Source organism: Python bivittatus, unplaced genomic scaffold, assembly GCF_059951505.1.
Source record: "Python bivittatus isolate LINGU-HERP-01145 unplaced genomic scaffold, Pbiv_v1 ctg000480_np1212, whole genome shotgun sequence".
Taxonomy (NCBI): domain Eukaryota; kingdom Metazoa; phylum Chordata; class Lepidosauria; order Squamata; family Pythonidae; genus Python; species Python bivittatus.
Genome location: NW_028277075.1, coordinates 105,753,467 through 105,776,361, shown reverse-complemented (window position 1 = coordinate 105,776,361; position 22,895 = coordinate 105,753,467). Strand labels below are relative to the sequence as shown.

Genomic DNA, 22,895 nt, shown 5'->3' with positions numbered 1-22,895 from the left:
TTCTTAACCATAACCCAGTTTTAGTTTTGCTCACTCAAAAGAATGGTGTAGTTTTACAAAGCCCTAATTTATGTTTCTTAAGCGATTGCCTTCTACTTCATAGTCCATTGTGTTCTCCAGGATGAAGAACTTGAACTCGTACATAATGCTAAGACCACTTGCTATATAGTAATCTGTGTTCAACATGTAAGAACTTCCTATGTTGACCATCTTTTAGTTGCTTTTGGTTAAGGTAATGCATGTAGATTATACGCACATGTAGTCAGTATGATTTTATCATATATCTTATGTTTACTTTTAAAAACCTGAACAGTACTCCCTTTATGTCTCCAAAAAGTTTTGATTGTGCTTTTCACTTGTAGTCATCAAATTGAGATCAGTGTATCATCTGCAAAAAGTCTCTTAGTAGAATCTCTGAACCATTATGTAATTTATTGAACTTAATTAACAGAAGCCAATATTTTACATAAGTAATTAAATGAGTTGAAAGTGTTGCATGACTCTCCCATCTGTTGGAAGCAACAGCTAAATTGCAGTACAAATTAAAACACAGGCTGCAGGTATTCAGTGTGTGGCTATACACCATTTTGACGATGTGTCTATTTACATATAAATTATGCAATTTAAATAGTTTGCAGTATATCCTTCTTATTTTGAGCCATTATTTTTATCTTCAGCTGTGAAAATGCTGAATCAAAAGAATAAGGTGGTAAACAATAGCATTTTAATGGCCATTTTAACCAAATTCCCTTCTACTTTGACATCCATTCAGCTGAATATTTTGTTGATCATTGTAGACTTTTAAAGAAGCATTTTCAATATAGTTTTGAAAAAGACCACCAATTTATTTTCAGCATACAACTTAATGCAATAGAGAAAGTAAATGGCTGTCTGTACACACACACACACACACACAAACACACAGCAAAATTTTAAGCACATTATAAAATGAATAATTTCATCTTATGTCATGCATAGAGTCTGGAAGATATAAGAATATGGTCTGAGAACTAAATAGTGAAGTATAAGAAAGTGTTGAAAGAATGTGTCCCTATACCCTCAAGGATTTAATAAAGCCTTCCCCAACCCAGTACCCTCTAATTGTGTTGGACTTCAATTATTATAATTCCCCACCAGAATGGCTAATACATCTAGAACGCCAAATTAAGAAGGGGTGGGTTTTTATCAGTCACATGGAAGAGGGAATTTTATGAAGCCTAGCTTCATAATCTCACCGTTCTACATGAACGGTAGCACTTGCCAAGAATGCTTTCTTCTTCCAGACAGAACAATGGAAAATGCAGTTGTATCAGCATTTAGTGATCCAAGGCATGTTTGGAGTGGAGGGGGACACAGCTGAATTAAGCTTGGGAACACTCTGGCTGATTTTGCTCACACCATCTAAAATAACGAGTGCAAATGCTTAAAAATGAATCAGCAGCTAACGGGAAGATAGTGATGCTGGGAAACGGTGCTTGTGATTGGTTGGGACTAACATCCATTTTTAAAGCTGCAGAGGCTAATCAGGCATTACTTTCCCTCCTCCTTTTCACTGACACGTATGACGGAAACAGTATCACCCCAAGAACAGACTACAACTTCAACCTTTGAAGAAAATTCTGGGACTTTATTGTATAATACTTTCTATCAAAAAGGGCCTCATTTTCATTGAGTGTATTCTTCTGATCATTAGAGGAGCTCATGTGATTGGACGTTTAAGGCAGTGTTTCTCAACCTTGGGACCTTTAAGATGTGTGGACTTCAATTCCCAGAATTCCCCAGCCAGCTGGGTTGTTGAAGTCCACACATCTCAAAGGTCCCAAGGTTGAGAAACACTGGTTTAATGAAACTCTGAAGGATTCTAGTATTGTCTTGTTCTTAACAAGGTAATTTTCTGTATATAACTATCTTTTGCAAGGGAGCTTTTCTTCTTTCAAGTAGCCTCCTTTGCAGAGGAGAGTCATGTAAAGCTAAATATCTGTAACAGGAAGACCACTTAGCTGACCACTAAGAATTTGTTCCTACATGGTTGACTGAGCAGATCCATACTTGCTGTACTAGGATGTGTATCTATTACAATGCATCTAGTTATAGTAATGCATCCTAACTTGGCATCTTTTCACAGAAATCAACTGTTGACCACATTGGTCATAGAAAACTGTAACACTTTGTAGCCATCTAGTGGCCATTGGGAAATTTGTGATCCAGCTATGGGCTCCCTAGGTAATACCACTTTGGTATGTATTGCTGAGGTACGGAGGTCTCTGCTGTGCAGGTGTAGATATCACTGAGGATGAAATATTGATATAAGTTATTTTTAATTAGAAGTTTCTAATTTAATATTTCCTGAACCACAAGTTCCCCATTTTCCCCCCCTGTATTTGGTGCCTTTCTAGCTTTTGTCTGCTGTAGATATATGGCATTCAGAATTTGAACAGGAAATTAAGGGTAGTGTTTCCGTTTGTACGTGTGGAAGTGAACATGCACCATATCTTTCTTACAAGTGGGATAAAAGAAGATGGAATCTTGGCCAGTTTTACAAAGCTGAAAGGACAAAGAAAAGTTATATTTGCTACAATTATCTATAAAACCATGCATGAAGCAGAAGGTACAGAATTCCTGGTCTCCTATTTTCCATTAATTTTTGAGCCCTGCATGTTAACAAAACAAGTATCAATGCAGTAGTTTTATATAAAGGCGCAAGTCATATACAGTTGTCTTTGGTTGCTGAATCCAACCTTTGGAGAAAACATACCCAAAGCAGAAGCTCTGATGTGCGATTCTTTAAAAAAGCACAATTATTACTTAGCATAATACAGAAATTAGTGTAATACTGAATTGTTTTTCCAAGGCATGTAGATAGATTTTTTGAAAAATCTGTACAAGACATAATTCTACAACGAATGTAATTGTTAGATGCAGTTATTTATGACAATAAGAAACTAACAGTAAGAAATTAAACAGTTCTTTTAGGGAAAGTTCCTTTTTGCATAAACCTGTTTTCAGGCACATTGTTCTCAGTAGCCTCATTTCAGTGCTTTTATTGGCTTTTGCACAGCACTGTAGATATGTTCAGAGATCCATGACAATTAACTAAATGAGAAAATAGAGTGCTTGTAATTAAGATAATCAAACTCTGAAAAACCCACCCTGCTAATACTAATAGCCAGCCTGCTTTAAACTGTACATTAATTAAACCTTAGATAACAGTTGCAGTCATTCTTTGGCAATTTGGGGGAGGGAAAACAGGAATAATCAGTCACATAAAAGCAAAACTGCTTCTAAAGCACCTCGATATGTCATTGGCTTCATCTGAAAGAGATCGGCTGCCAGCAGGACTTCAGATCTGCTTTGATTTTCAGGTCTTGATTCTGCATGATACCAAAGAGATTCAATCTCTAATTGCATTGTGACGTTCAAAAGAAAAAGGGTTTGAAACCTATGTGTCAACTCATTAGTATGGGGCCCATGTTAGGGTGATAAACTTTAATTGATTGATTAATTAATTAATTACTCAAGGAACAAAAGATGGCAAAATCTGGGCAAGAACAAGAAACAGACCCAAAGTACCCAGAAGAGGCTTTGACCACCCTCTCCAAAGGCCTGGGCAAAGAGCCAAGTCTTCAAGGTCCTCTAGAGAGGGAGCCACCCAGTAGAGTGGGAGCCACCCAGATCTCAGAAGGAACCTCATTCCAGAGGGCAGTAACTCCCTGGGCTATTTGAACCCTTTGAATAAACACAGTGGTAACCCAGGTAACCCTTATTGCAGGTAAGGCCAGCTCCAAAAGAAAATAAGGGTGTGCCAATTGTTTCCTGGAAGTATTGCAAACCAGCTCTCTGGGAAGGTAGGAAAGGGTAAAAAGAAGTTGTTCAATGCTACAGCAATAGCTTTTTTCTCACGGCTAATAGAAACCCTTCCAGCTGTGAGTATATTACTTGTGAAAAGGAAGAGGCAAGGAAGCTGTCGCTTTCTTATTTCATTTCTGAAAGATAAAAGAAGAAAAGCATTCAAAAGATGATGGCCAAAGAAAACTTAGATTGCTTATTTTGGGATCCCACATTTATGGCAGGTCTTATTGGATGCCAAGGATCTTTCTTGGTTGTGTGGGATGGATGGTTTGAGTACATGTCAAGAGGAAGGCTGAAGGTTGAGAGGTGCAGTGCAAAAATATAATATAAATAATGGAGGCTCCACAGAACATTTGTTGCTCAACAAGAAGTAATCTACTAACATGCCTTAATATTAGGTATCTAAGCTTACCCAATTTCAACCTGCATTGTTTTTTTAGAAAATTGTATGGGACTAAGCCATGACATCTGAAGAGGAAGGAAGGAAGGAAGGAAGGAAGGAAGGAAGGAAGGAAGGAAGGAAGGAAGGAAGGAAGGAAGGAAGGAAGGAAGGAAGGAAGGATTAGATATTGTAGCTGTTCAAATGAAAGGATAATAAGCATGGGTCTCAGCCTCCCTGAATGTTGGTGTCATCCAGATGTTAGCCATTCTGATTGAACAATTCTGGGAATTCATGCCCACACATTTCAGGGGCAACCAGAAGGGAGGGGAAGGTTGCTGTGTGGCATCAGATGCCCCAGCCCCAATGGAAATGGTATTTATAATGGGATTGTCTCTTCTCCTTTATGACAATTCTGAAGTTCTGGCTGTGGACAATGCCGGGATATTGTAGGTGATCTCTAAAACCATGCATGAAAATTTGTAATTGATATTTACAAATGGTAGATTTGGACTGGTGGCATGATTAGCCTGCCACTAATGCAGAGTCACAAATACCACATAATTCTTCCCAAAAGCATAGAGGGTATGGAGGAAAGAAACATGCACACATTAAAATCCTGGTCTAGCACTTGGTACCAAAACCTGGTACTTTATCTTGAAAAACAACATTCTTTGGATCTTCCTTTTTCTCTTGGTTCAGTGTTGGCCAAAATGTAATAGATGTAGAAAGAGGTCCAGGCAGCAAAATGATCTGATAGCTGAACAAAGTTAAGTTCTGGCAAGTAGCTGCAGATGACTGGGAAATGAATCTGTCTTGAATAACATCATGGAGAATAGTGCACATACACATGCACTCAGATATGCTTTCCCAGTCATCTGCTGAAAATGATAGAAAGGATGAAATTCCATGGCCTTCCCAAAATAAATGTTTGGTGCATCTTTATGAGGTTTTCTTCTTATGATGGATTTGATGTTTCTTTTTCTCTCTCTCTCTCCTTCCTTCCTTCCTTCCTTCCTTCCTTCCTTCCTTCCTTCCGGCCTTCCTTCCTTCCTCCCTCCCTCCCTTCCTTCCTCCCTCCCTCCCTCCCTCCCTCCCTTCCCTCCCTCCCTTTTTCTCTTTCTTTCTTTCTTTCTTTCTTTCTTTCTTTCTTTCTTTCTTTCTTTCTTTCTTTCTTTCTTTCTTTCTTTCTCTCTTTCTCTCTTTCTCTCTCTCTCTTTCTCTCTTTCTCTCTTTCTCTCTTTCTCTCTTTCTCTCTTTCTCTCTCTTTCTCTCTTTCTCTCTTTCTCTCTTTCTCTCTTTCTCTCTTTCTCTCTCTCTCTCTCTTTCTTTCTTTCTTTCTTTCTTTCTTTCTTTCTTTCTTTCTTTCTTTCTTTCTTTCTTTCTTTCTTTCTTTCTTTCTTTCTCTTTCCCTCCACTCCCCTCTCTCTTGCTGGCAGCTGAAAGCATCCATCATGGCTCTTGAATGGAACTAGTGTTGCCCAGGGCCGTACAATCTTTGTTCCTGTATTGGCCTCCGAAAGAAGCAAGAGTTTGGGCAGTGCTGGGATGACCTCACTGGAGCTGGTAGCACTGAAATTTCTGGCCCTCTCCCCTCCCTCCTCATTTTGGGGATTAGGGCTTTTTACAAGAAGTAAAATAGGTGTGCTGAGCCTAATGGAGATTTAGCACACTTATTTTACTTCTTTGAGGGGTGGGGGCTCCTTAACAAAAATATTGAAGAACGTGTTATCAATATTTGACAGCTTGCCATTGAATTTTGGTATTACACTCTTGGAGGGCTCCAAGGGTCCCAGAAAAAAAAGGAGTTTGGGTTGTAGATTGTCCATCTTTCATGTAGCCTAAATTCTCAAATATTTCCTCTCTCACTTGCTGATGTGTCATAGTCACAGCTGTCCCCTGAATTCTTCCTCATTTGTCATGTATTGTTTGGTTTAAGAGATCTGACAAATTAATAATAAAAGAACTACCAAGTTCATATTCCATTATATTAAACACTAACCCAGTTTTTAAACACTAACTCCTATCACTTTTCTTTTAAAACATCATGTACATTAAAAAATCAGGGCACATATGTTTCTTCTACATACATTCCATATGATCTAATCTGCTTACAAATTCATGTTTGCGATTCAGAACTCCAGGACATAATCAGTGCAAGAAACATGGATGATTTCTGAGAAAACTCTTACCAATGATGACTAAATACACAAATGTTGTTCTTTAATTTATTTCCCCAGTTTTTAAAAATGATCAGCAAAATAACACTCCATCCTCTTCCAACGTAGCCATAGCTTAGCTTCGTGCTATCAGAAACCATTTTACTTTTCAGTCAGGAGTGACCAAAGAAATGTGTCCAAGACATTTTCCATTTCCATAGGGAAATATCTAACTTGATCAGCAGCTTGGCTGGCATCTCCATAACCCCAAGATAACACTTTTCAACTAGAAGAAAGCACTTTTCGACAATTACGCTAGATAAAACAATATATACAATTTTGACAAGTAAATACATAAATACAGCCATTTGTATATAATGGTACATTTACACTTTAGATAATGTCATGTTTCCTTAGCTAATTAGGTGTTTCATTGTAAATCAGCGTCCTCTACATAGATCTGTTTTAATCCCAAAAAAGGATCAATTTATTGATTGAATGTCAATGACTCTGGAATCCTCCAAAGTCACCCACTAGGAATATCTATAATGAAATAGTTCTCCAGAAGATAAGGCTTCTGAAAGTTATTGGCAATGTGTGCTTCATCCACTTACATTTCAAAAATAGAAATCAAAGGTGATTTTTATTTAGATTGGGATTACAGTGATAAAAGTGTTTTATTCAAATAATTTCCCCTGTTTTGAACAAACCAAATGTTTTAAAAATAATGTTAAGGAACTTGTTTTTCTCAACTTAGATGTAAAATGAAGATGAGCTTTTGGTTCTGAACCATCCTTCTGTGATCAAATGCTGCACGTCTAGTGGGGCAGGGAGACCTTAGGAGCTTCAGATGTCGTACTACATTTCCCAGCATCCCTTGCCCTTACTCATGCTGTCTGAGGATACTGGGAGCTGAAGATCAGCAAATCTGGAGGACCACAGGTCCCTCACTCCAGAACTAAAGAAGTTTGTATATAGTTATAAAGTCCCAGTGGTTCCCTTTGCTGATTCCATCTTTTTTCTTGTTTGCTCAAAAGGATGGAGAAACGTATTTGTTTAAAAAATAATTTTTCTTTTAAAACATCATGTACATTAAAAAAATCAGGGCACTCATGCTTAAAGCTCTTGAACACTGGCAGAAATTTTGAGGCAGCTCCATGCATAACCAAATTTTACATTGCAAGCTGGTTCTACACACACACATATGCAGTGGGATAGAGAAGAAACTGACTGAAAATATATACAGCACTTTCCATGATGAATATTTACAAATCTGTCAAAGAACAGAAAAAATAGAAAGAGACAATGCTAAGCATTAACAAACATCTGGAGAAGATGTAAACATTTCTGGCTTTGGTAGATGTTTTTTGCTCTGTTGCTGAAGGGGTTGCTCTTCATCGGCAATGTTGCCTTTGTTGGAGCCCGTGGTTTGCAGACGTTGCTCTTAGATTGCTTGGAGTGACTAGATCTCCCAATACTGCAGAGTATAACTCAGTGCTGTGCTGAACTCACCTCTCTAACTGACATTGCAGCTACCTCTTGTGCTAAGGAAAGCTCCCAAACAGCCAATTCGTGAAAATCTGTGGGATAGGATCCTATATGCCAAGAATCCTGCATTGGAAAGGATCTCTCAGAGTGCTCTTGGTCAGGGGTCCAGCCCTTCATTGCCTACAAGCAGTGCTTCCCCTTGTCCCCTCCTTTGGTTTTCGTTTTTATGCATTTAATACCCTGTGGCTACTAAGCCTGCTGAATCCTTGCTGGCCTCTCTCTTGCCCTATGACTCTTTTTTGTTTTTTTTAAATGAGGTTCGTTGTTCTTCTGCAAAACTTTGGGTACCCTGAATGTGTGGACCCATCCCTCTTGCACCTTGGTGGTCTCCATTTGGCCCCAGTCCTGATGAGATTCGCTGTCGGGTATGAGGTGGGGCATCAATATATGAGCAACATGCTGGAGGGAGGTGATACTTGGTCTCTTTTTCGGGGGGGGGGGGGAATTTCCAGCCCAACCCTGTCATTTCTACAAATGCCTCTCCTGTCAGTTTCATGTCATCCTATTGCCCAAGAACTTCCTGTAAGATGTGAAGTCATCACATAGTCCATTTTGACCCCTCGTGTGACAAAGTCATGTAATAGTAGAATTGTGGAGAGTGCAGTACAGTGGTAGAAAAATGTTATGTGGAAATACAGTGGGCTTGAGTAAGGTAACATCCAGATCAGACCTTCTCAACCTCATGTTCTCCAAACTCACGAGACTGCAATTTCCTCCACCACCAAGGATGGCCAAAGAAGACTGATCAGTTTTTGTTTCCTCAAGTACCATCTGACTGTAAATTGTCGTTGCCACTTTGCCTTTGCTTCCCAGTGGAAAAAGAAGGCCTACAAGAGGAAAGTGACCAGCAAGCCATTTGGAGAACCCAAGATTTGAGACGGCAGAAAAAGTTAACATTGTTTTTAAAATCTCAGCTTACATTGTTAATGTTTTCTTATCCAAGCACTGATGCACATGAAATGTTGGGACCCTTTCAAACGTGGTTTTAAGCACACTGGTAGTCAAGACCAATAAAAAAGCCAGGAGGCTCTGGATGGAGTAGAGTAGGACAGACAAACTATTTGAGCCAGGGAATACAAATGAAATGATACTTTAAGGATTTTAATACATGCTAGTGCGTGCTCAGTGCAACTTAAAGCTTCTTCGCGGCTTGGAGTCTGCTGCTCTGTTCCCAGGCCGTCTGACCTATCTGTGCAACTGATCCTTCCTTATGACTAAAGCAGGCTGGCTTTCCGTCCCCCGAGGTCTGGGTTTGGGCTGCATTCGACACCAGCTGGTCGGTGACTGCCTGGAGCTTGATTTGTTCTGTTACTTAGAATACTTAGAAGTGACTGCCTTTGCAAGGGCTATGTGAAAATTATGTTAAAGGCTCATGCTGTGCTTAAATGACGATTTCTGAAACAAATTAACCCTCTAAAAATATAGATTAACCTTTTGCTGACTGACATCTTTGTTCTATGGCTATGTCAAAAGGGATGGAGCAGCTGCTGAAAGAGGAGTTTTACCAAGCAACCTCCAGCTCGTCTGGCTGGCTGAATTACGGAGTTGCTGCACATGGCCATAGTAATTCAATAATAAGGTGGTTGGCCTATTCAGGGTGCTTCATTCATGGGGCTCCTGGATCACTGCAGTCACTGAACACAATAAAGAGACCTTCTAAACTCAGCATGGACAATGTTTTTGAGTTAGTGAATTCTTGAGACCCTCTGTGGGCTCTCTCACAAAATGGTTGCTTCAGCAGGGAGCAGCTTCCCTGTTCACAGAAAGGTTGCCAGGCGAAGCACTGACACAAACCCCTCATTTCCTAAAAGGCGTTCTGCTTCCTGCTTTCCCTCCATGTACCACTGATGTTCTCCCCCAGACCCGTATCAGTTTACCTTGGCTTCGCCCACCCCACCCGAAGCAGCCGAGCACATGTTGGAACGAAACATCGACCTTAGAGGCCTGGGCTTGCTCTAAAGCATTCATAGGCGTGTGTGCATATAATGTCAAGAAGGGTCGGGAACCCAGCAGGTATTAAAGGAGGTGTCCCTCGACGTATCCCTACTATTCATGAATTAGGATTTAATCCAATCAGACTGTAAGCATGTTCAGAAAGATGCTAGAGCAGCCTGGTGGAGTAAGACCTCCCAAAATCCAATGAAGGGTGCCTAAAAGAGGCCTTTGGTTCAGGATGTGTTCAGTGACTGCAGCTTTCCACCCATCTCAAGGAATTAGTCCTTCCATCCATTCTGATTAAAATCACCACATGTTAGGTATGTGGGAAAGAAGTGCCTACAGTAGACTGGATCCAAAGGGTTTGCCTAATGTCCTGTTTCCTTCTCTTTGAAACAAGGTGATTGGCAGAGTCTGGGTTCCCATCAATAATTTGTAAGGCTAAAGAAGAAAAAGCTCAGAGGAAACCTAAAAGGTGTACAGCCATTGCAGATCTGCCCAACTTCAGGGGCTACTTCTGAAAAAGCATGAATGCAAGGCAGCACTGCGATAACGGGGGGTGTGCCTGCTGGTGGAATAATATAAACTTACAGGGTGAGTTCCTCTTCTCTTATTCACCCCATCTTCCCAAATTTACTCTAAAGCAATCCAGGGCTGATTTAATGATTGCATGATAGGATTCATGTAGAGGAGAGCCAAGGGACATCCTACTGCTGAAATCCCTCATCAGAAGACTATATGAATCAGTGTTGTAGTAAAGATCCACTTTAACATCTCAATTCATTCTTAGCTTACTGTATACTGTTCTATCCAAACTAAGCTATTGTATATGCTAGAGATATATGAAACTTGGATATGAAGACAATTCAGTCAAAATACCCCTTTGATTCAATTTGCCGAACAGATTCAACATATCAAATTGAATTGGGTGTCTTTCATAGAGCTTCAGAATTCAGTGGAATATTTTATATGCACCCAAGCATCCAAATTATTAAATTGCATTGATTGTGTCAATCCCATTGCAAATTTGAACTATATCAAACTGAGTTCTTGAATCAAGTTGCAAATTCACATCAGATGAATTAGCTGATTTGCACAGCCCTAGTATATGCGCAGCAAAACAAGTTAACTATTCCATGCACGATCTCTTGAATGTAGAGGCATTTACCACCTATTCATTCCAGGACACCTTTTGATTCTGATGCCCAAAGTCAAAAAAGTGAAAGTGTTACTAGATAATACATATTTTTAAAAACTCTGGGAACAAAATGTAGCTTTAAATAGCGGAAAGATTCCAGGGATGATCCAGTGACAATCGGTTGAACCAAAGGGCTTATCCTTTCCTCCTTCCCCTACCCTCTTTTTCCAAAATGTTCCTTAACTCTTAAGCTAAATGTACGTTTATATAGGGAGAAGAGGGAATTTACCTTTCTCCTATTTTGCTGATGAAACTCTATTTATAGGATGGCTAACCATGTACCTTTTAGGAAATGGTCCATCATCAAACTGAGGTTGGATTCCATAAACATGGTAACGTTTGGCTTTTAAAATACTATGCATTATCACTGTCCATAGTGTCAAATGGGGTTTGTATTTTAAATTAATAAAATATCATGCTATCAAATTGTGATGGATGTTGATTTCAAATGCTACTGTTGATAATGCCATTTGGAAGGGCACAGATGCGAAATGAATAGAAAATGGTTTTCATTTTCATACATCCCCTTTTTGTTGGCTTCCTATTTAATTCATAGCCCTTTTTAATCCCACCCACCTCCCACCCCCGATTATGTTCGTCTTTACAGCATACAGTTCTGTAATTCCAGTGGGCATTTTTTAATAATTGAAAATACACCTGGGCTCTCTAAAAAGCAAAGTGTTGCAATAAACTGTGTTTTTAAGAGGGTTCCATTCAGAATTTTGGCTGTGAACTTTCTTATCTTGGAATCCCAGTAATTACAGATATTGTTTATTAGCATTTTGTTTACATCATAGCAATGTAGATGTCTTCCTTAGTTAAGTGGCATTTCTACTGATTTTTAACACTGTTCCTGCAAATAAAATGGCACAGTTGATTTTTGATTAGTAAACAACATTAAAAACAAATATTTCAGTTGCTAAAAAGGAAGTGACACCATTTAGCAATTTTCCCATTTTTACACATGTGAGATTTACGTTTTGTAATATCTTTTCCCCCTCACCACTACATGACATTATTACCAAAACCTTTTGACACCTTAGTTTGTATGTAGCAAGGAGTGGATCTGGCATTTGGCAAGGTTATTACCACAAAGAAAATTACACAGGATGACATTTTGGGGAATATTTTAAGTTCGGACAGAGCAATATAATCTGGAATGGTAGCCTAGCCAATTCTGAAGGCTCTGTGATCTCCATGTTCTGCTACAAGCAGACGGGCAAAGCAGAAGGATAGAGAGATGTTTGTATCAACGTATTTTTAAATTAACTCTTCCACAGGATGGAGGTGTGGTAAAGGGTTTGGATCCTAGGATCCCCTTGCTTTACCCAGTGGCCCAACTCCTTTTAACCTCCTTTTTAAAACTTTTCTGATGTTAGAGTTTTGATGCCCCATCAGCTGGTCTTGGATGTTATATACAATGACAGTAAGAAGGAGCCAACCTCAGGGTTCCTATTCTGAAGTCAATCTCTCTCCAGTCTTACCCAAGGAAATCAGACATCCCCTTTGGTCACTGGCACTTTTCCAGGGGCTGCTGGTTTGTCCTACTATTTACCTCTAATCAAAGGGGGCCCAGTTGATTTCGAGAGGGCTTCCTTCTGCTTAAATGGGAATAGGATTTTTAAATGAGGAGATGGGGATCCAAAGGGCTTCTTGTGTTTAAATACCGAAATGTTTCTAATTATAAAATAGTGACTTTTAAAACAAATTGCTTTTAGCTATGACCCATTTATTACTTCAGATGCTGCCCACATCTTAATTTAGGGGAAAATGGTTGGGTAACTGGAACTGACGATGCATAGACTGAAATCTACACAAGATGCATTCAGAATCCTGTCCTAGCAATGACTGTATACTGACAATTAGACTTTGATGAGAGAGTGGCATCTAACTTGGAGTAGAAGCCTATCCTGGCACCATTTCAGTTTGCATTTTTAAATTAATTTCAGTGAGGATGAATTTTCTTTACAACAAATGACCCATCATTGCCTTAGAGAATGGTTTCTTTCTGAAGACCTAATGGGAATTAATTTTTATCTTTTGCTTGTCACTCGTCTTCTTATGCATATGCTTGACAGACTGGACAAGACAGATGCCGCTTTTCCTTGGTTTGACTGATGTGAACAAGATCATTATGACTAGAACCTGCAGTCTGTAAACCAGAAGTTATAGCTGGGAAGACCAGCCAACCAAAATATTCTTAAGATTTTCCCTCCTAGAAGTGAATACCCCATTGTCTGTTTGCTCTCTACTGATATAATAAGAACCAAAGTATTTACATCTGAAAAAAGTCCTAACATCTGAGATGCTTCTTGCTTGACATATCATTCCAAATCCTGTGCATTTCCTCAGGGGATATCTGATGTACCGTAATAACACGCCGATATCTACACAGGCTGTAGGCCATCTTCCAGTGGTTAAAGCCGCTGTTTTGGAATGGATGGATGCCAAGCTTCCGCAGACAGAGTCCCACATACACATCCTCAAGATGAAGAAGTCTAGTATGGAGGGAAGTCTTGTAAATCATCTCTGCTACATCGGCAGAAAAAATGTAGCCCGTGCCTGAGCAAAATGGTGGGTAATTGCTGTCAGGATACAAGTCCCTGGGCATGTACCATTTGCTACGGACATCCCTGATGGGGCCTCCGTTGATGACGTAGCCAGTAAAGTACCTTCGTCTTGGTTTGGTGTTAGGTTTTAGCAACTTGTAAATAAGGTTGTCCATATTTACAAAAATGTCACTGTCTGTTTTCATGATGTACTTAGCTTTTGAACAAAATGTGGCCACCCACTTCATTCCCATTAATGTTTTCAGGGTCAGGTTATGATATGAGTCAATGAAATCTTCCACAATGATGTCATGAAAAATTTGACTTTCTTGCTCAACCATCTGGTTTAACACAGAATCTGTGTTTTTTCCAAGAAGAAAGAGAGTGGAAATCTTAATGCCTTTGAAGTTGTTCTCATCTCCCCATGTCTCTCGGATGGCTTGTCTAGCATCAAACTCTTTGTGTGTTGTGCTGATTAGAATAACCAAAAAGGGGGCATTTTTCTCACACTTCTCTGGCTCATTTATGAGAAAATCAAACGAATGAGGGTTTATTGGTCGAGTTCTTATGTTCCCAAAGGAAACATTTTTTCGAGCCATTGAGATGCTGTCATAAGTTTTGTGAACAGTGTAAGATGAAGTGTAGGAGGAAGTGGGACGTGTTATGCTTAAGTACCACAAAGCACTTGCCCAACACACAACTGTCAGGACGTACAAACAGGAGACTTTTGAAGGCATTGTTCCTGAAGCTCTTCTAATCAACAGAATGAACCAATTGTCTTCTCACCACTTGGTCCCACAGAGGCAGCATGTTATTTTTCAGATCTTAAAAGTTTGACACATAAGAGCAGCATGACACTTGTTCATGGAAATCCATGAAAAGGTTTTAAGAGGGATGGGTTTTCTTGCTTCAGTCTAATGGTAGCTTCCATTTCCTGGGGTGAGATGTTATTTCTGAAAAACATAAATGAAAAAATGCTTATTGATGGTGCTGTTTTATTCTGATGTTTGAATAGCCCAATGGTAAGCATGATTATAACCATTCCATTTTGTGCAGAACACAGAATAAACAAAGTGATATGAACTTGAATGAAAGAAACGCAGTTTGCTTAACAGCTTTAAGAAGTTTAATATTGGCTTCCAGTGCTTGTCCAAATCATGGTAAACAGCTCTAAATCATTCCTCCTATAAGATCTTCAGCAAACCATAAAATATCCATCACCAAATTGATATTTTGCTGTTCAAGTTGGTTTTGTTTGGGGCAAAGTCCTGGCATGATTTGAGTCACATGAACAGATATTTTATAAGGGCATGAGACAGCACGGACCTATTGGACCTAATAGTTATTTACAGAGCAGTCTTATATTCACTAACCTGTCAATAACTGTAGTTGAACTCCATGGGAGACACGAATAAGACTGAACTATTATTTATTTAAGATACTTCTATCTTGTAATTTCTCAGATAACTCCAAGCAGCTTAGAGGAAAACATATACAACATACTATAAAAGTCAACAAAATAATTTAATACAAAGAATTTATATTTATGGATGCTTTTACTTGTATGTATTCTATCTAAGTCAGTAATAAAGTATTTACTATCACTCCACAAAAATAATGCTTTAAGATCTGATGATACTAAGTTAAAAAAGAAAGCAGTTTGGTCAGCCCATGCAACTTTGGGTAAATAAATAAGCATGTATTTAAAAAATCTAATAATAAAAAATACTGAGAGAATATTAAACAGTGAACAATTTCAGAGATTATAAAGTTTATCAAACAAGGTTGGAATGGAATGGAATAGAATTTATTACGCTCATAGACCCAAAAGAGAGACCACCATTGTAAGACTGCATAAACAGAGCTCTTAGGTGGCTGAAAGGTGGTTATAGATGGCTGATCCCTTTTGATTTAATTGCTGTGATTAAGTGATTTTTGATTATTGTCTTCCTTCTGTCAATTGTTTTAAAATGATGAAATTATTGTTTTAGCCCACATTGTCTTTGGCTTGGTGAGACAATATGTAGTGCTGATGAGACTGACAAAGGCATGGTTATTAGATGTTTAGCAGCAATCCCTATACAGGTAGTCCTCATTTAGCAACCGCAATTGGGACCAGCACCTTAGTCATTAAGTGAAGTGGTCACTAAGTAAAAAATCACATGACCATGGCTGTGCTTATGATTTTACTTCAGCTTTCCTTTGCTTTACAGTGTCAGAAGGATATGACCCCAAACAGCTGGGTGAGCCCAAATGGCAGGGAAGGTTTGCAAAACTGGACTCACAAGGAAACTGGGTAAAAGGGCAAACGGTATAGGCCTTTTTCCCCACTCCCCCACCCTTTGGAATGCTAACCCTGGTGCTGTGTTTACATTCATCGGAGAGGAAGGGATTATAAGAGACTGAACAGGCACACAATGGGGAATACACATGGAAAGCAATGCGCTAGTGCTGGCTATTTGCCTAGCACACTGAGCTGCCAGCTGCTTAGGAGGCCACAAAGGCAAACAGAAGCCTTTCGTGTGAAACTGATTAGGGTCTTGTCAATTTCAGCCAGCAGCTGGGAGCTGGCAGGGCCTTCTAATCAACCCGTTAAGGTCCCAGAGCTGAGCTTGTTCACTTGTGGTTAGCACTTTTTAGGGACACCCAGGGTTGTAGAGAAAAGCAGTTCAGGAAGAGGTAGCTTGTTTAGACAACCTCTCCTCTCTGTGAGGCAGAAAAAAAGGGGAAAAAAAGGGTCAGGCATTGTACTATAGACAACATGTACTAACTGACTGCAATGGGGAACACCTGTCTGAGAGACAATGCGAATGTTGTACATGTGGGCACTGGGCGCAAAGTTACTTTTTCATCACTGTCATGACTGCAAACAGTCGCTGTCCAAGGCAGTCACTAAACAAGGACTGACCGTAGTTAAGAATCTCATCCATCCCTAGTTTATATGGCATGGTATGATTTACCTTTCTTTTCTAAAAAAAACATCCCTAGTATGTCATAAAGCTGGTCTCTTCCAGATGTCTCTGTAATTCCAAGACAGCCTGGTTCATGCCAGGGAACACTGTCAAACTGTACAAAGGTTGTACAGTTAAAAAGCTCTTTTGCTTTCAGAGCCTCATGTTGCAACCCAGCAGCCTGTCAGAGGATCAATAATCTTTGGGGATTCCGTTTCATGTGAAACAGTGCAGAAAATATTCAAAATTCACATTTCTAGTAAAACACGAAAGGCAATTGCCACAGGAGAGGCCCCTGGACCATAAGACTGTTCTTTACAGTTGATGCTGCTAAGATGTAGCAGGAAGCATTTTACTTCAAAGAGCTGTGCTGGAAGTGCTCACTCTGTACAGAAATGTTCTTTATTAACAAAGGTGTTTGATGAAAATAGAATCCCTTGGTAACAAAACAAAACAAGAGTTTGGAAATTGCTAGGAGCTGTAAGAAAACCTTAAATAATGTGGCTGTTAAGATTATTTTCAGTTTTTGTTAAAAAAAATATGCCTTTACGGATGCTACTTTTCTAATTTATATTACCCAAATCCAACTTAAACTAGTCATGGTGAACATTTAGTGAAACCAATGGAGCCAGTCTGTCTTCTTTTAAATTACACTGCTTTAGCTTTTCAGCTGCTGCTGAATTACAACTTTTAGTAGCCCCAGCCCATGGCCAACAGTGAGGAACCTTGGCACTAGCTCAGTAACATCTGGAGAATCACAGGTTCCTCAATCCTACTTTAACTGGATTGGGGAAAACACACACACACACGTAATGATGAGGCAGCTGTTGTTTCAAATGCTTAAATTTTGTCTATTTCAGTTGTTGAGAATTAGGGTTGTTGATAAAAATCTGTAAAATTGCTTAGACTCCACCACCATCACCATCACTGCCGTTACATTAAGGAATTTATATATAAAGCCTTCAGGATAAGTTTCTAAGATGTAAAAATCAAAGGGATCATTAAAATACTTTATACAATTTTTCTTTTTTAATTTGACTTATTTGGGAAGAAAAATATAGTAAAATATACACACCATATACATTTTAGGAATAGCAGGACTGGAAAAAAAATGTCATCTGGAAATCAAAATTGGAGGTCAACTCCTTAATAATTTGAGATATACAGAAAATACCACTTTGCTCACTTAGGGCAATGATCAGCCAGCAGAAACTCACATTCTTTGGGCCCATGATATAAACTGATGATTGAGTTTAATACCCAGCAAGGTTGAGAGAAGCAGAAGAGGAGGAAGATGGGAGGGACAGGATTAAGGAGATTACTGGAACGTCCTTGGAAGAGCTACTAAACACTAAAAACACATCAAGGTGGTGAGCATTTGCCAACATTGTTAGTCAGAGGCCAACCTGAGTGGGTGGTGCCTAACTAACTTCCAGGCTCAGTTGTGGAGAACTAAGCTTTTAATGCAGAACTCTGGCCCTCTTAATGTAGCTGAAGGACAAGGTCCAGCATCACTCAGTATCAACCATGCTGGCAGGACAATTGGGAGGCTTTGCTACTGAGATTTGCAGGAGAAGATGTGGCCTTTGAATGAAACTATCCTTTACCATAAACCTAAAGCAAGAGAGGGAGGTACAGCAAAAACAATAAAGAGAAACACTTTACATGTTATATGCTGGGTAGTAATGGTTCTTCAGAGTTTTGAGTGGGAGCCTTTCCTGGAGAAGGCTAGGAGAAGAATCTGAGGTCGGCATACAAAACAGGTACTTTGCCATCTCTTCACCTTTATACAAAATTGTGTTTTAAATATTTGCTGTTCCAGAAGCATCAAACCTCTGCTTTCCCCCCTCCCTGCCTCCTAGAAAGTATTCTTAGAATTTTCCCTGGTTCTGTGTTGTATGATAGGTCACCCATGATTACATCAATCACATTTGGTTACAGCACTAACATGTAAATTGCATCCCAGAGGGGTTATAAACTGATGCAAATTACACATTTCACCTTCAGTTTCCATAGCCACTGAGATTAGTTTTTCAGCTGTGAGCTCTGCCAGCAAACCTTCTGTCCCTTTCCTGCCTCTATTAAATATAGTAAAAACTTGGAGCAGCAAATACAAAAGGCCCCTTCTGAGTCCTCTTAGCTCCTTTCTTTGCAGGTAAGAACTCTTTCAGTGCCCATTAACAAACACTTGTCTTCCCAATAGCTTTGTTGACAATATTTGCCACCAGTCACTTCAATTATCTCACCGTAATAAGTCAGCCTTGCAGACATGTGGTTTCTCTGCTCCAGGTTAATCTTGGTTGCTGGCCTCTTGGATGTTCATAAAGAGGAGAATGGATGTGGCAGATTGGGAGTTTGATTTTCAGAAGGGATGATTACGGCCTTTATGATACAGAAGCCTTTGCTGCAGCCAGATTTTCAATAAAGGAAAGTCCCAAGAAGCCCTGAAATTAATATCAGGGCAAGGATATCTGAAATCATACCTAAAATGTGCGGGGAGTAGGGCAGGGGGACGGATTCACTCATTAAACTGGATCATGACTTGATCTCCCCCAAATCAGCTAGGGATAAATCATTCCGGTTGAGGTCTCTCCTTTCCACCAAGTGGTAAATTGTAGATTTTATTGTTACAAAATATATTTCCTTATTCCTATTGAGCATCACTGGCTATAGCAGCAGGGAAATGACCAATGTGGTGATCCTGGAGAAGATGTGATTTTTGAACCCACTCTCCCACTATACATCTGGAGAAGACTCAGCGCATGGGAAGGGCTGCAAGACTCCTTAAAGTCCATCTGGTGATTCCCTGGATATGCCCATGAATTTATCTTCATAAGAACATGGAAATGCTTTGCCATTACCTTTGTCCAGGATGTTTCCCCCCCTTCCCCCTTCCCTGGATAGCCCATAGTCTTAGGATTCCTTGGTGGTTTTCCAACCCAGTGGGTCTGACCTTGCTTAGATTTTTCAAGATCCCCCAAGGTCAATTCAGTGACTACATTGCTGGCACCATAGTCCATCTTGCAATAACCATAAGCTGTGAATAAACTGACTGGAAACTCAACTAGCACAAGGTTACACATGATTGGAATGCTTTGAGTGAATTTGAGGTGGAAAGCTTTCACATCTGAAGGTGGAGGGAGCTACATGAGTGTTTCATACAAAAGCAAAATCAGCTATGTTGAACTTGAGGAAAAATAATAAAAATTCATAATAGTGCAATAGCTTTATTATGAATCAATCAATATGTCTATTGTGATCAATATCTTTATTAGATCAACCAAAAGAAAGAAACAATAAAATGGATGCAAACTTTTGGGATTCCAAGAACTCTTAATCAAGCAAGATGATTAAAAATCCAGAAGAAAATGGGGCTTAAGCTAAGGCTGTGTGCATCAAGATAACATCTTAGCTGAAAGGTTTGAGATTTTGCAGAATTCAAAGTAGATACCATCAGGTTTAAAAGTGGTGCTTGGTGGCATTTAGGTCAGATTTTTCAGAAATATAAAGTCCAGTTCTTAAAACAATGAGTAGTCTTCTGGGGCACCTGGATAAGGAAAAGTGTAAGGCAGCCAGAACTGAATCAGGCATTAGTTTGAATTACTTAGTCTGAATTCAATATTCTCTATCCTGTCCCTGAATTTTCTATCCTTCTCCCCATCCTCAAATCGTCAGATGATGTGTTGTCATTTCTTAATAATAATTGACCTAATTGGCTGCTTTGCTCCCTGGACTTAAATGTTCTTATCTTGAGGCCCACACTCATCTTAATCTTTGCATAGATGCTTCCATGCTGAAAAGTCCCCATTTGTGGAGTAATCATGTGAAAAGATTCAGTCCAAGGACCAAGTACGAGCAGTACCAAATATGCAAGAAAAAGAAGTACACTGCCCCCTAGAAGTTCCTCATTGTGGAGTTAAACACATTGACAAGAAAATTCCAGGAAAGATATAAGTCTAGTGAACCTGAATTAAAATGTAACATGGTCATGATGATAAGACTCTTGACTTTTTGCCAAGGAAGCTTTCATTCCTCAGTCTTACACCTCTCCCCATAATCTTCCAATCACTCTTCTAATTTCAGTTTAGGCTTTAGACAGGTGATGCCAGACTAAATGGACATGGAATTAGGTTTGACCACCAACTCACTAGCTCACAGCAATTCAAAACTGCAAAAGGTTTTATATATTCTGAGAGGACACCAAAAGAGGGGGTTTCAAGCAATAATCTTTTCCAGCCCTCCTCGAAGGCAGATCAGTGATTGAATCCTGGACCCACAGAATGCAAGGTAGGCACATTGATACCAGCCTAGAGCCTTCTGTTTTTAGATGCCAGGCAGGGTCACCTTCTCTTGGACCCCAAAAGGATCTCCTACCTTTTCTGCAAATTCTTTTCAAGGATTGCAACATCTCAATATATCTTAGGAGCAGAGAGAGGAATGCATTTGGTTCTTTGAGTTGTTCAGAGTGGGGGATGCCGGAAGGTTTGCATGTGTGGAGCTAAGTGGGACCTTCAAGGTCCTTCTTGTGTTCTTCTTCTTCTTCTGGTGAACGCATCTAAATCTCATTTTTGGTCTTCTGTTCTGAGAAAATGGCTACACTGAGAGCAGTTGTAAGTTTTGTTTAACCATCCAGCTGTGGAGTTAACTAGATGCATAGTTTTGCCTAAAGCAAGTCATTTTTAATTCACGTACCCAGTAACCAAATTCTACACTGAATTAGAATTATGCTTTAAATATACTTTTTAAAAAATTATATGCATGAGAATCTGCAGGAATGGGGGGCAGTGCTTTAATGTAGGACGGGATTATAATTTGTCCATATAGCATGTGCCATTACAGTCCATATATCCATTGGTCCTTCATAGGTGCTTTGTGGCTGTGGTGGGGGTAGCCCCTCCCACACTTCAAGCATGACAGGCTCAGATGCTCAATCAATGTTCGGCTTGACTCAAGCATGGCTGAGGATCCGGTAGCAAAAGCAAGGAGAGCAACCAAATTGCTCCCTCTCTGCTAGTTTTTTCTGCCTTTTAAAACTAAGGGGGAAGCTGAGTGTCAGAGGCTAGGGAAAGCTAAGGTGCATCTTCCCTGAGCTGCTGATGAAAGGCTGCAATCTACAAGAAACTTAACAAGTCCAAGGAAGTAAGATGAAGGCTTTTGGTTCAGGAAATCCATTTACCTTGGGCAGGATAAGTAACCACATTTATTTAGAAAGATGACATAAAATTACTTTTATTATGACACTATATTTTAAGTCTACTCTATTGTCTCTGGTATTTATTTTCTTTATGCTAGCTCAGTGACTGTGCATCTTAAGCAACAGGCCATGGCCATCTTATGATTATCGTATCTCAGTCTTGTGTTTTCATCTGTAATTTTCCACTGGAAGTTCTTTTGAGATGCTGCCTGTGGCGTTCACACTTCTAGGTGCAATCCCATGATCAAAGGCAGAGCAGGAGGTTGACAACTTCTAAAAAAAAAGATACTTCAGTTATAATTTAACCCCATTCTAGTGAGGAACAAAATGAGGACAAGCACTGTGGATGCACAGGGTGCTTTTGATTGAGCCAAGAGCTTCGAAAAGACACGTATAAGAAATGGAAGATGGGAACAATCACCAAGGAGATTCACCACAAGTAGTTAATATCTGCAGAAAGGAAATTAGAAAGGCTAAAATACAAAAGGAACTGGCAAAGGATGTTAAAAGCCACGCAAAGAGCTTTTTTTGGTGATGTCAGAAGGGGTGGACCGTTGGGGAGAAGATGGCTGGGGAGATGGCAAAGTTCTTCAACTCCTCTGTTTCAGTCTTTTCCCTAAGGGTGTGTGTGTGTGTGTGCGCGTGTGTGTGTGTTCACATGGATCTGTGCAGAACAATCAGTAAGGGATGGAGTGGCAACCCAAGTTAAATGAAGAGATAATCAGAGAGCACTTGGCTACCATGAGTAAGGGTAAGTCTCCAGAACAGGACCAGACCCATTATATCCAGGAGTCCTGAAGCAGCTTACAAAATGTCATCTCGGAACCCCTTGCTATGGAGGACAGGGATGGTGCCAGAGGACTGGAGAAGGGTGACATATTTATAAATTACTTGGATGATGGCTTAGAAAATATGATAGATTACACAAAGATGTGGAGATAGCTCATGGCTTAGAGGACACTGTCAACCTTCAGGAAAATTCTGACAAGCTGGAAAGATGAATTTCAACAGGGACAAATGCATCCTACATTTAGGTAGGAAAGATCAACGGCAGCAGGATAGGATGTGGGGAACCATACAGGGCAGCAGTATGTTGAAAGAGATTCTGGATACCTTGGAGGGTGAACATGAGC

At 39.7% G+C, this 22,895-nt stretch overlaps 1 protein-coding gene across 1 annotated transcript in view; it reads right to left on the bottom strand.

Moving 5' to 3' along the window:
• Positions 1 to 11,816: 11,816 nt before the first annotated feature.
• B3GALT1 (beta-1,3-galactosyltransferase 1) overlaps positions 11,817 to 22,895 on the bottom strand; it is a 359,787-nt gene continuing 348,708 nt past the window's right edge. Inside the window, exon 5 of the mRNA XM_088145191.1 lies at positions 11,817 to 14,570. Within this exon, the coding sequence (XP_088001317.1) occupies positions 13,362 to 14,354 (993 nt within the window). The 5' untranslated portion in view covers positions 14,355 to 14,570 and the 3' untranslated portion in view covers positions 11,817 to 13,361. The remainder of the gene's footprint in view (positions 14,571 to 22,895) is intronic.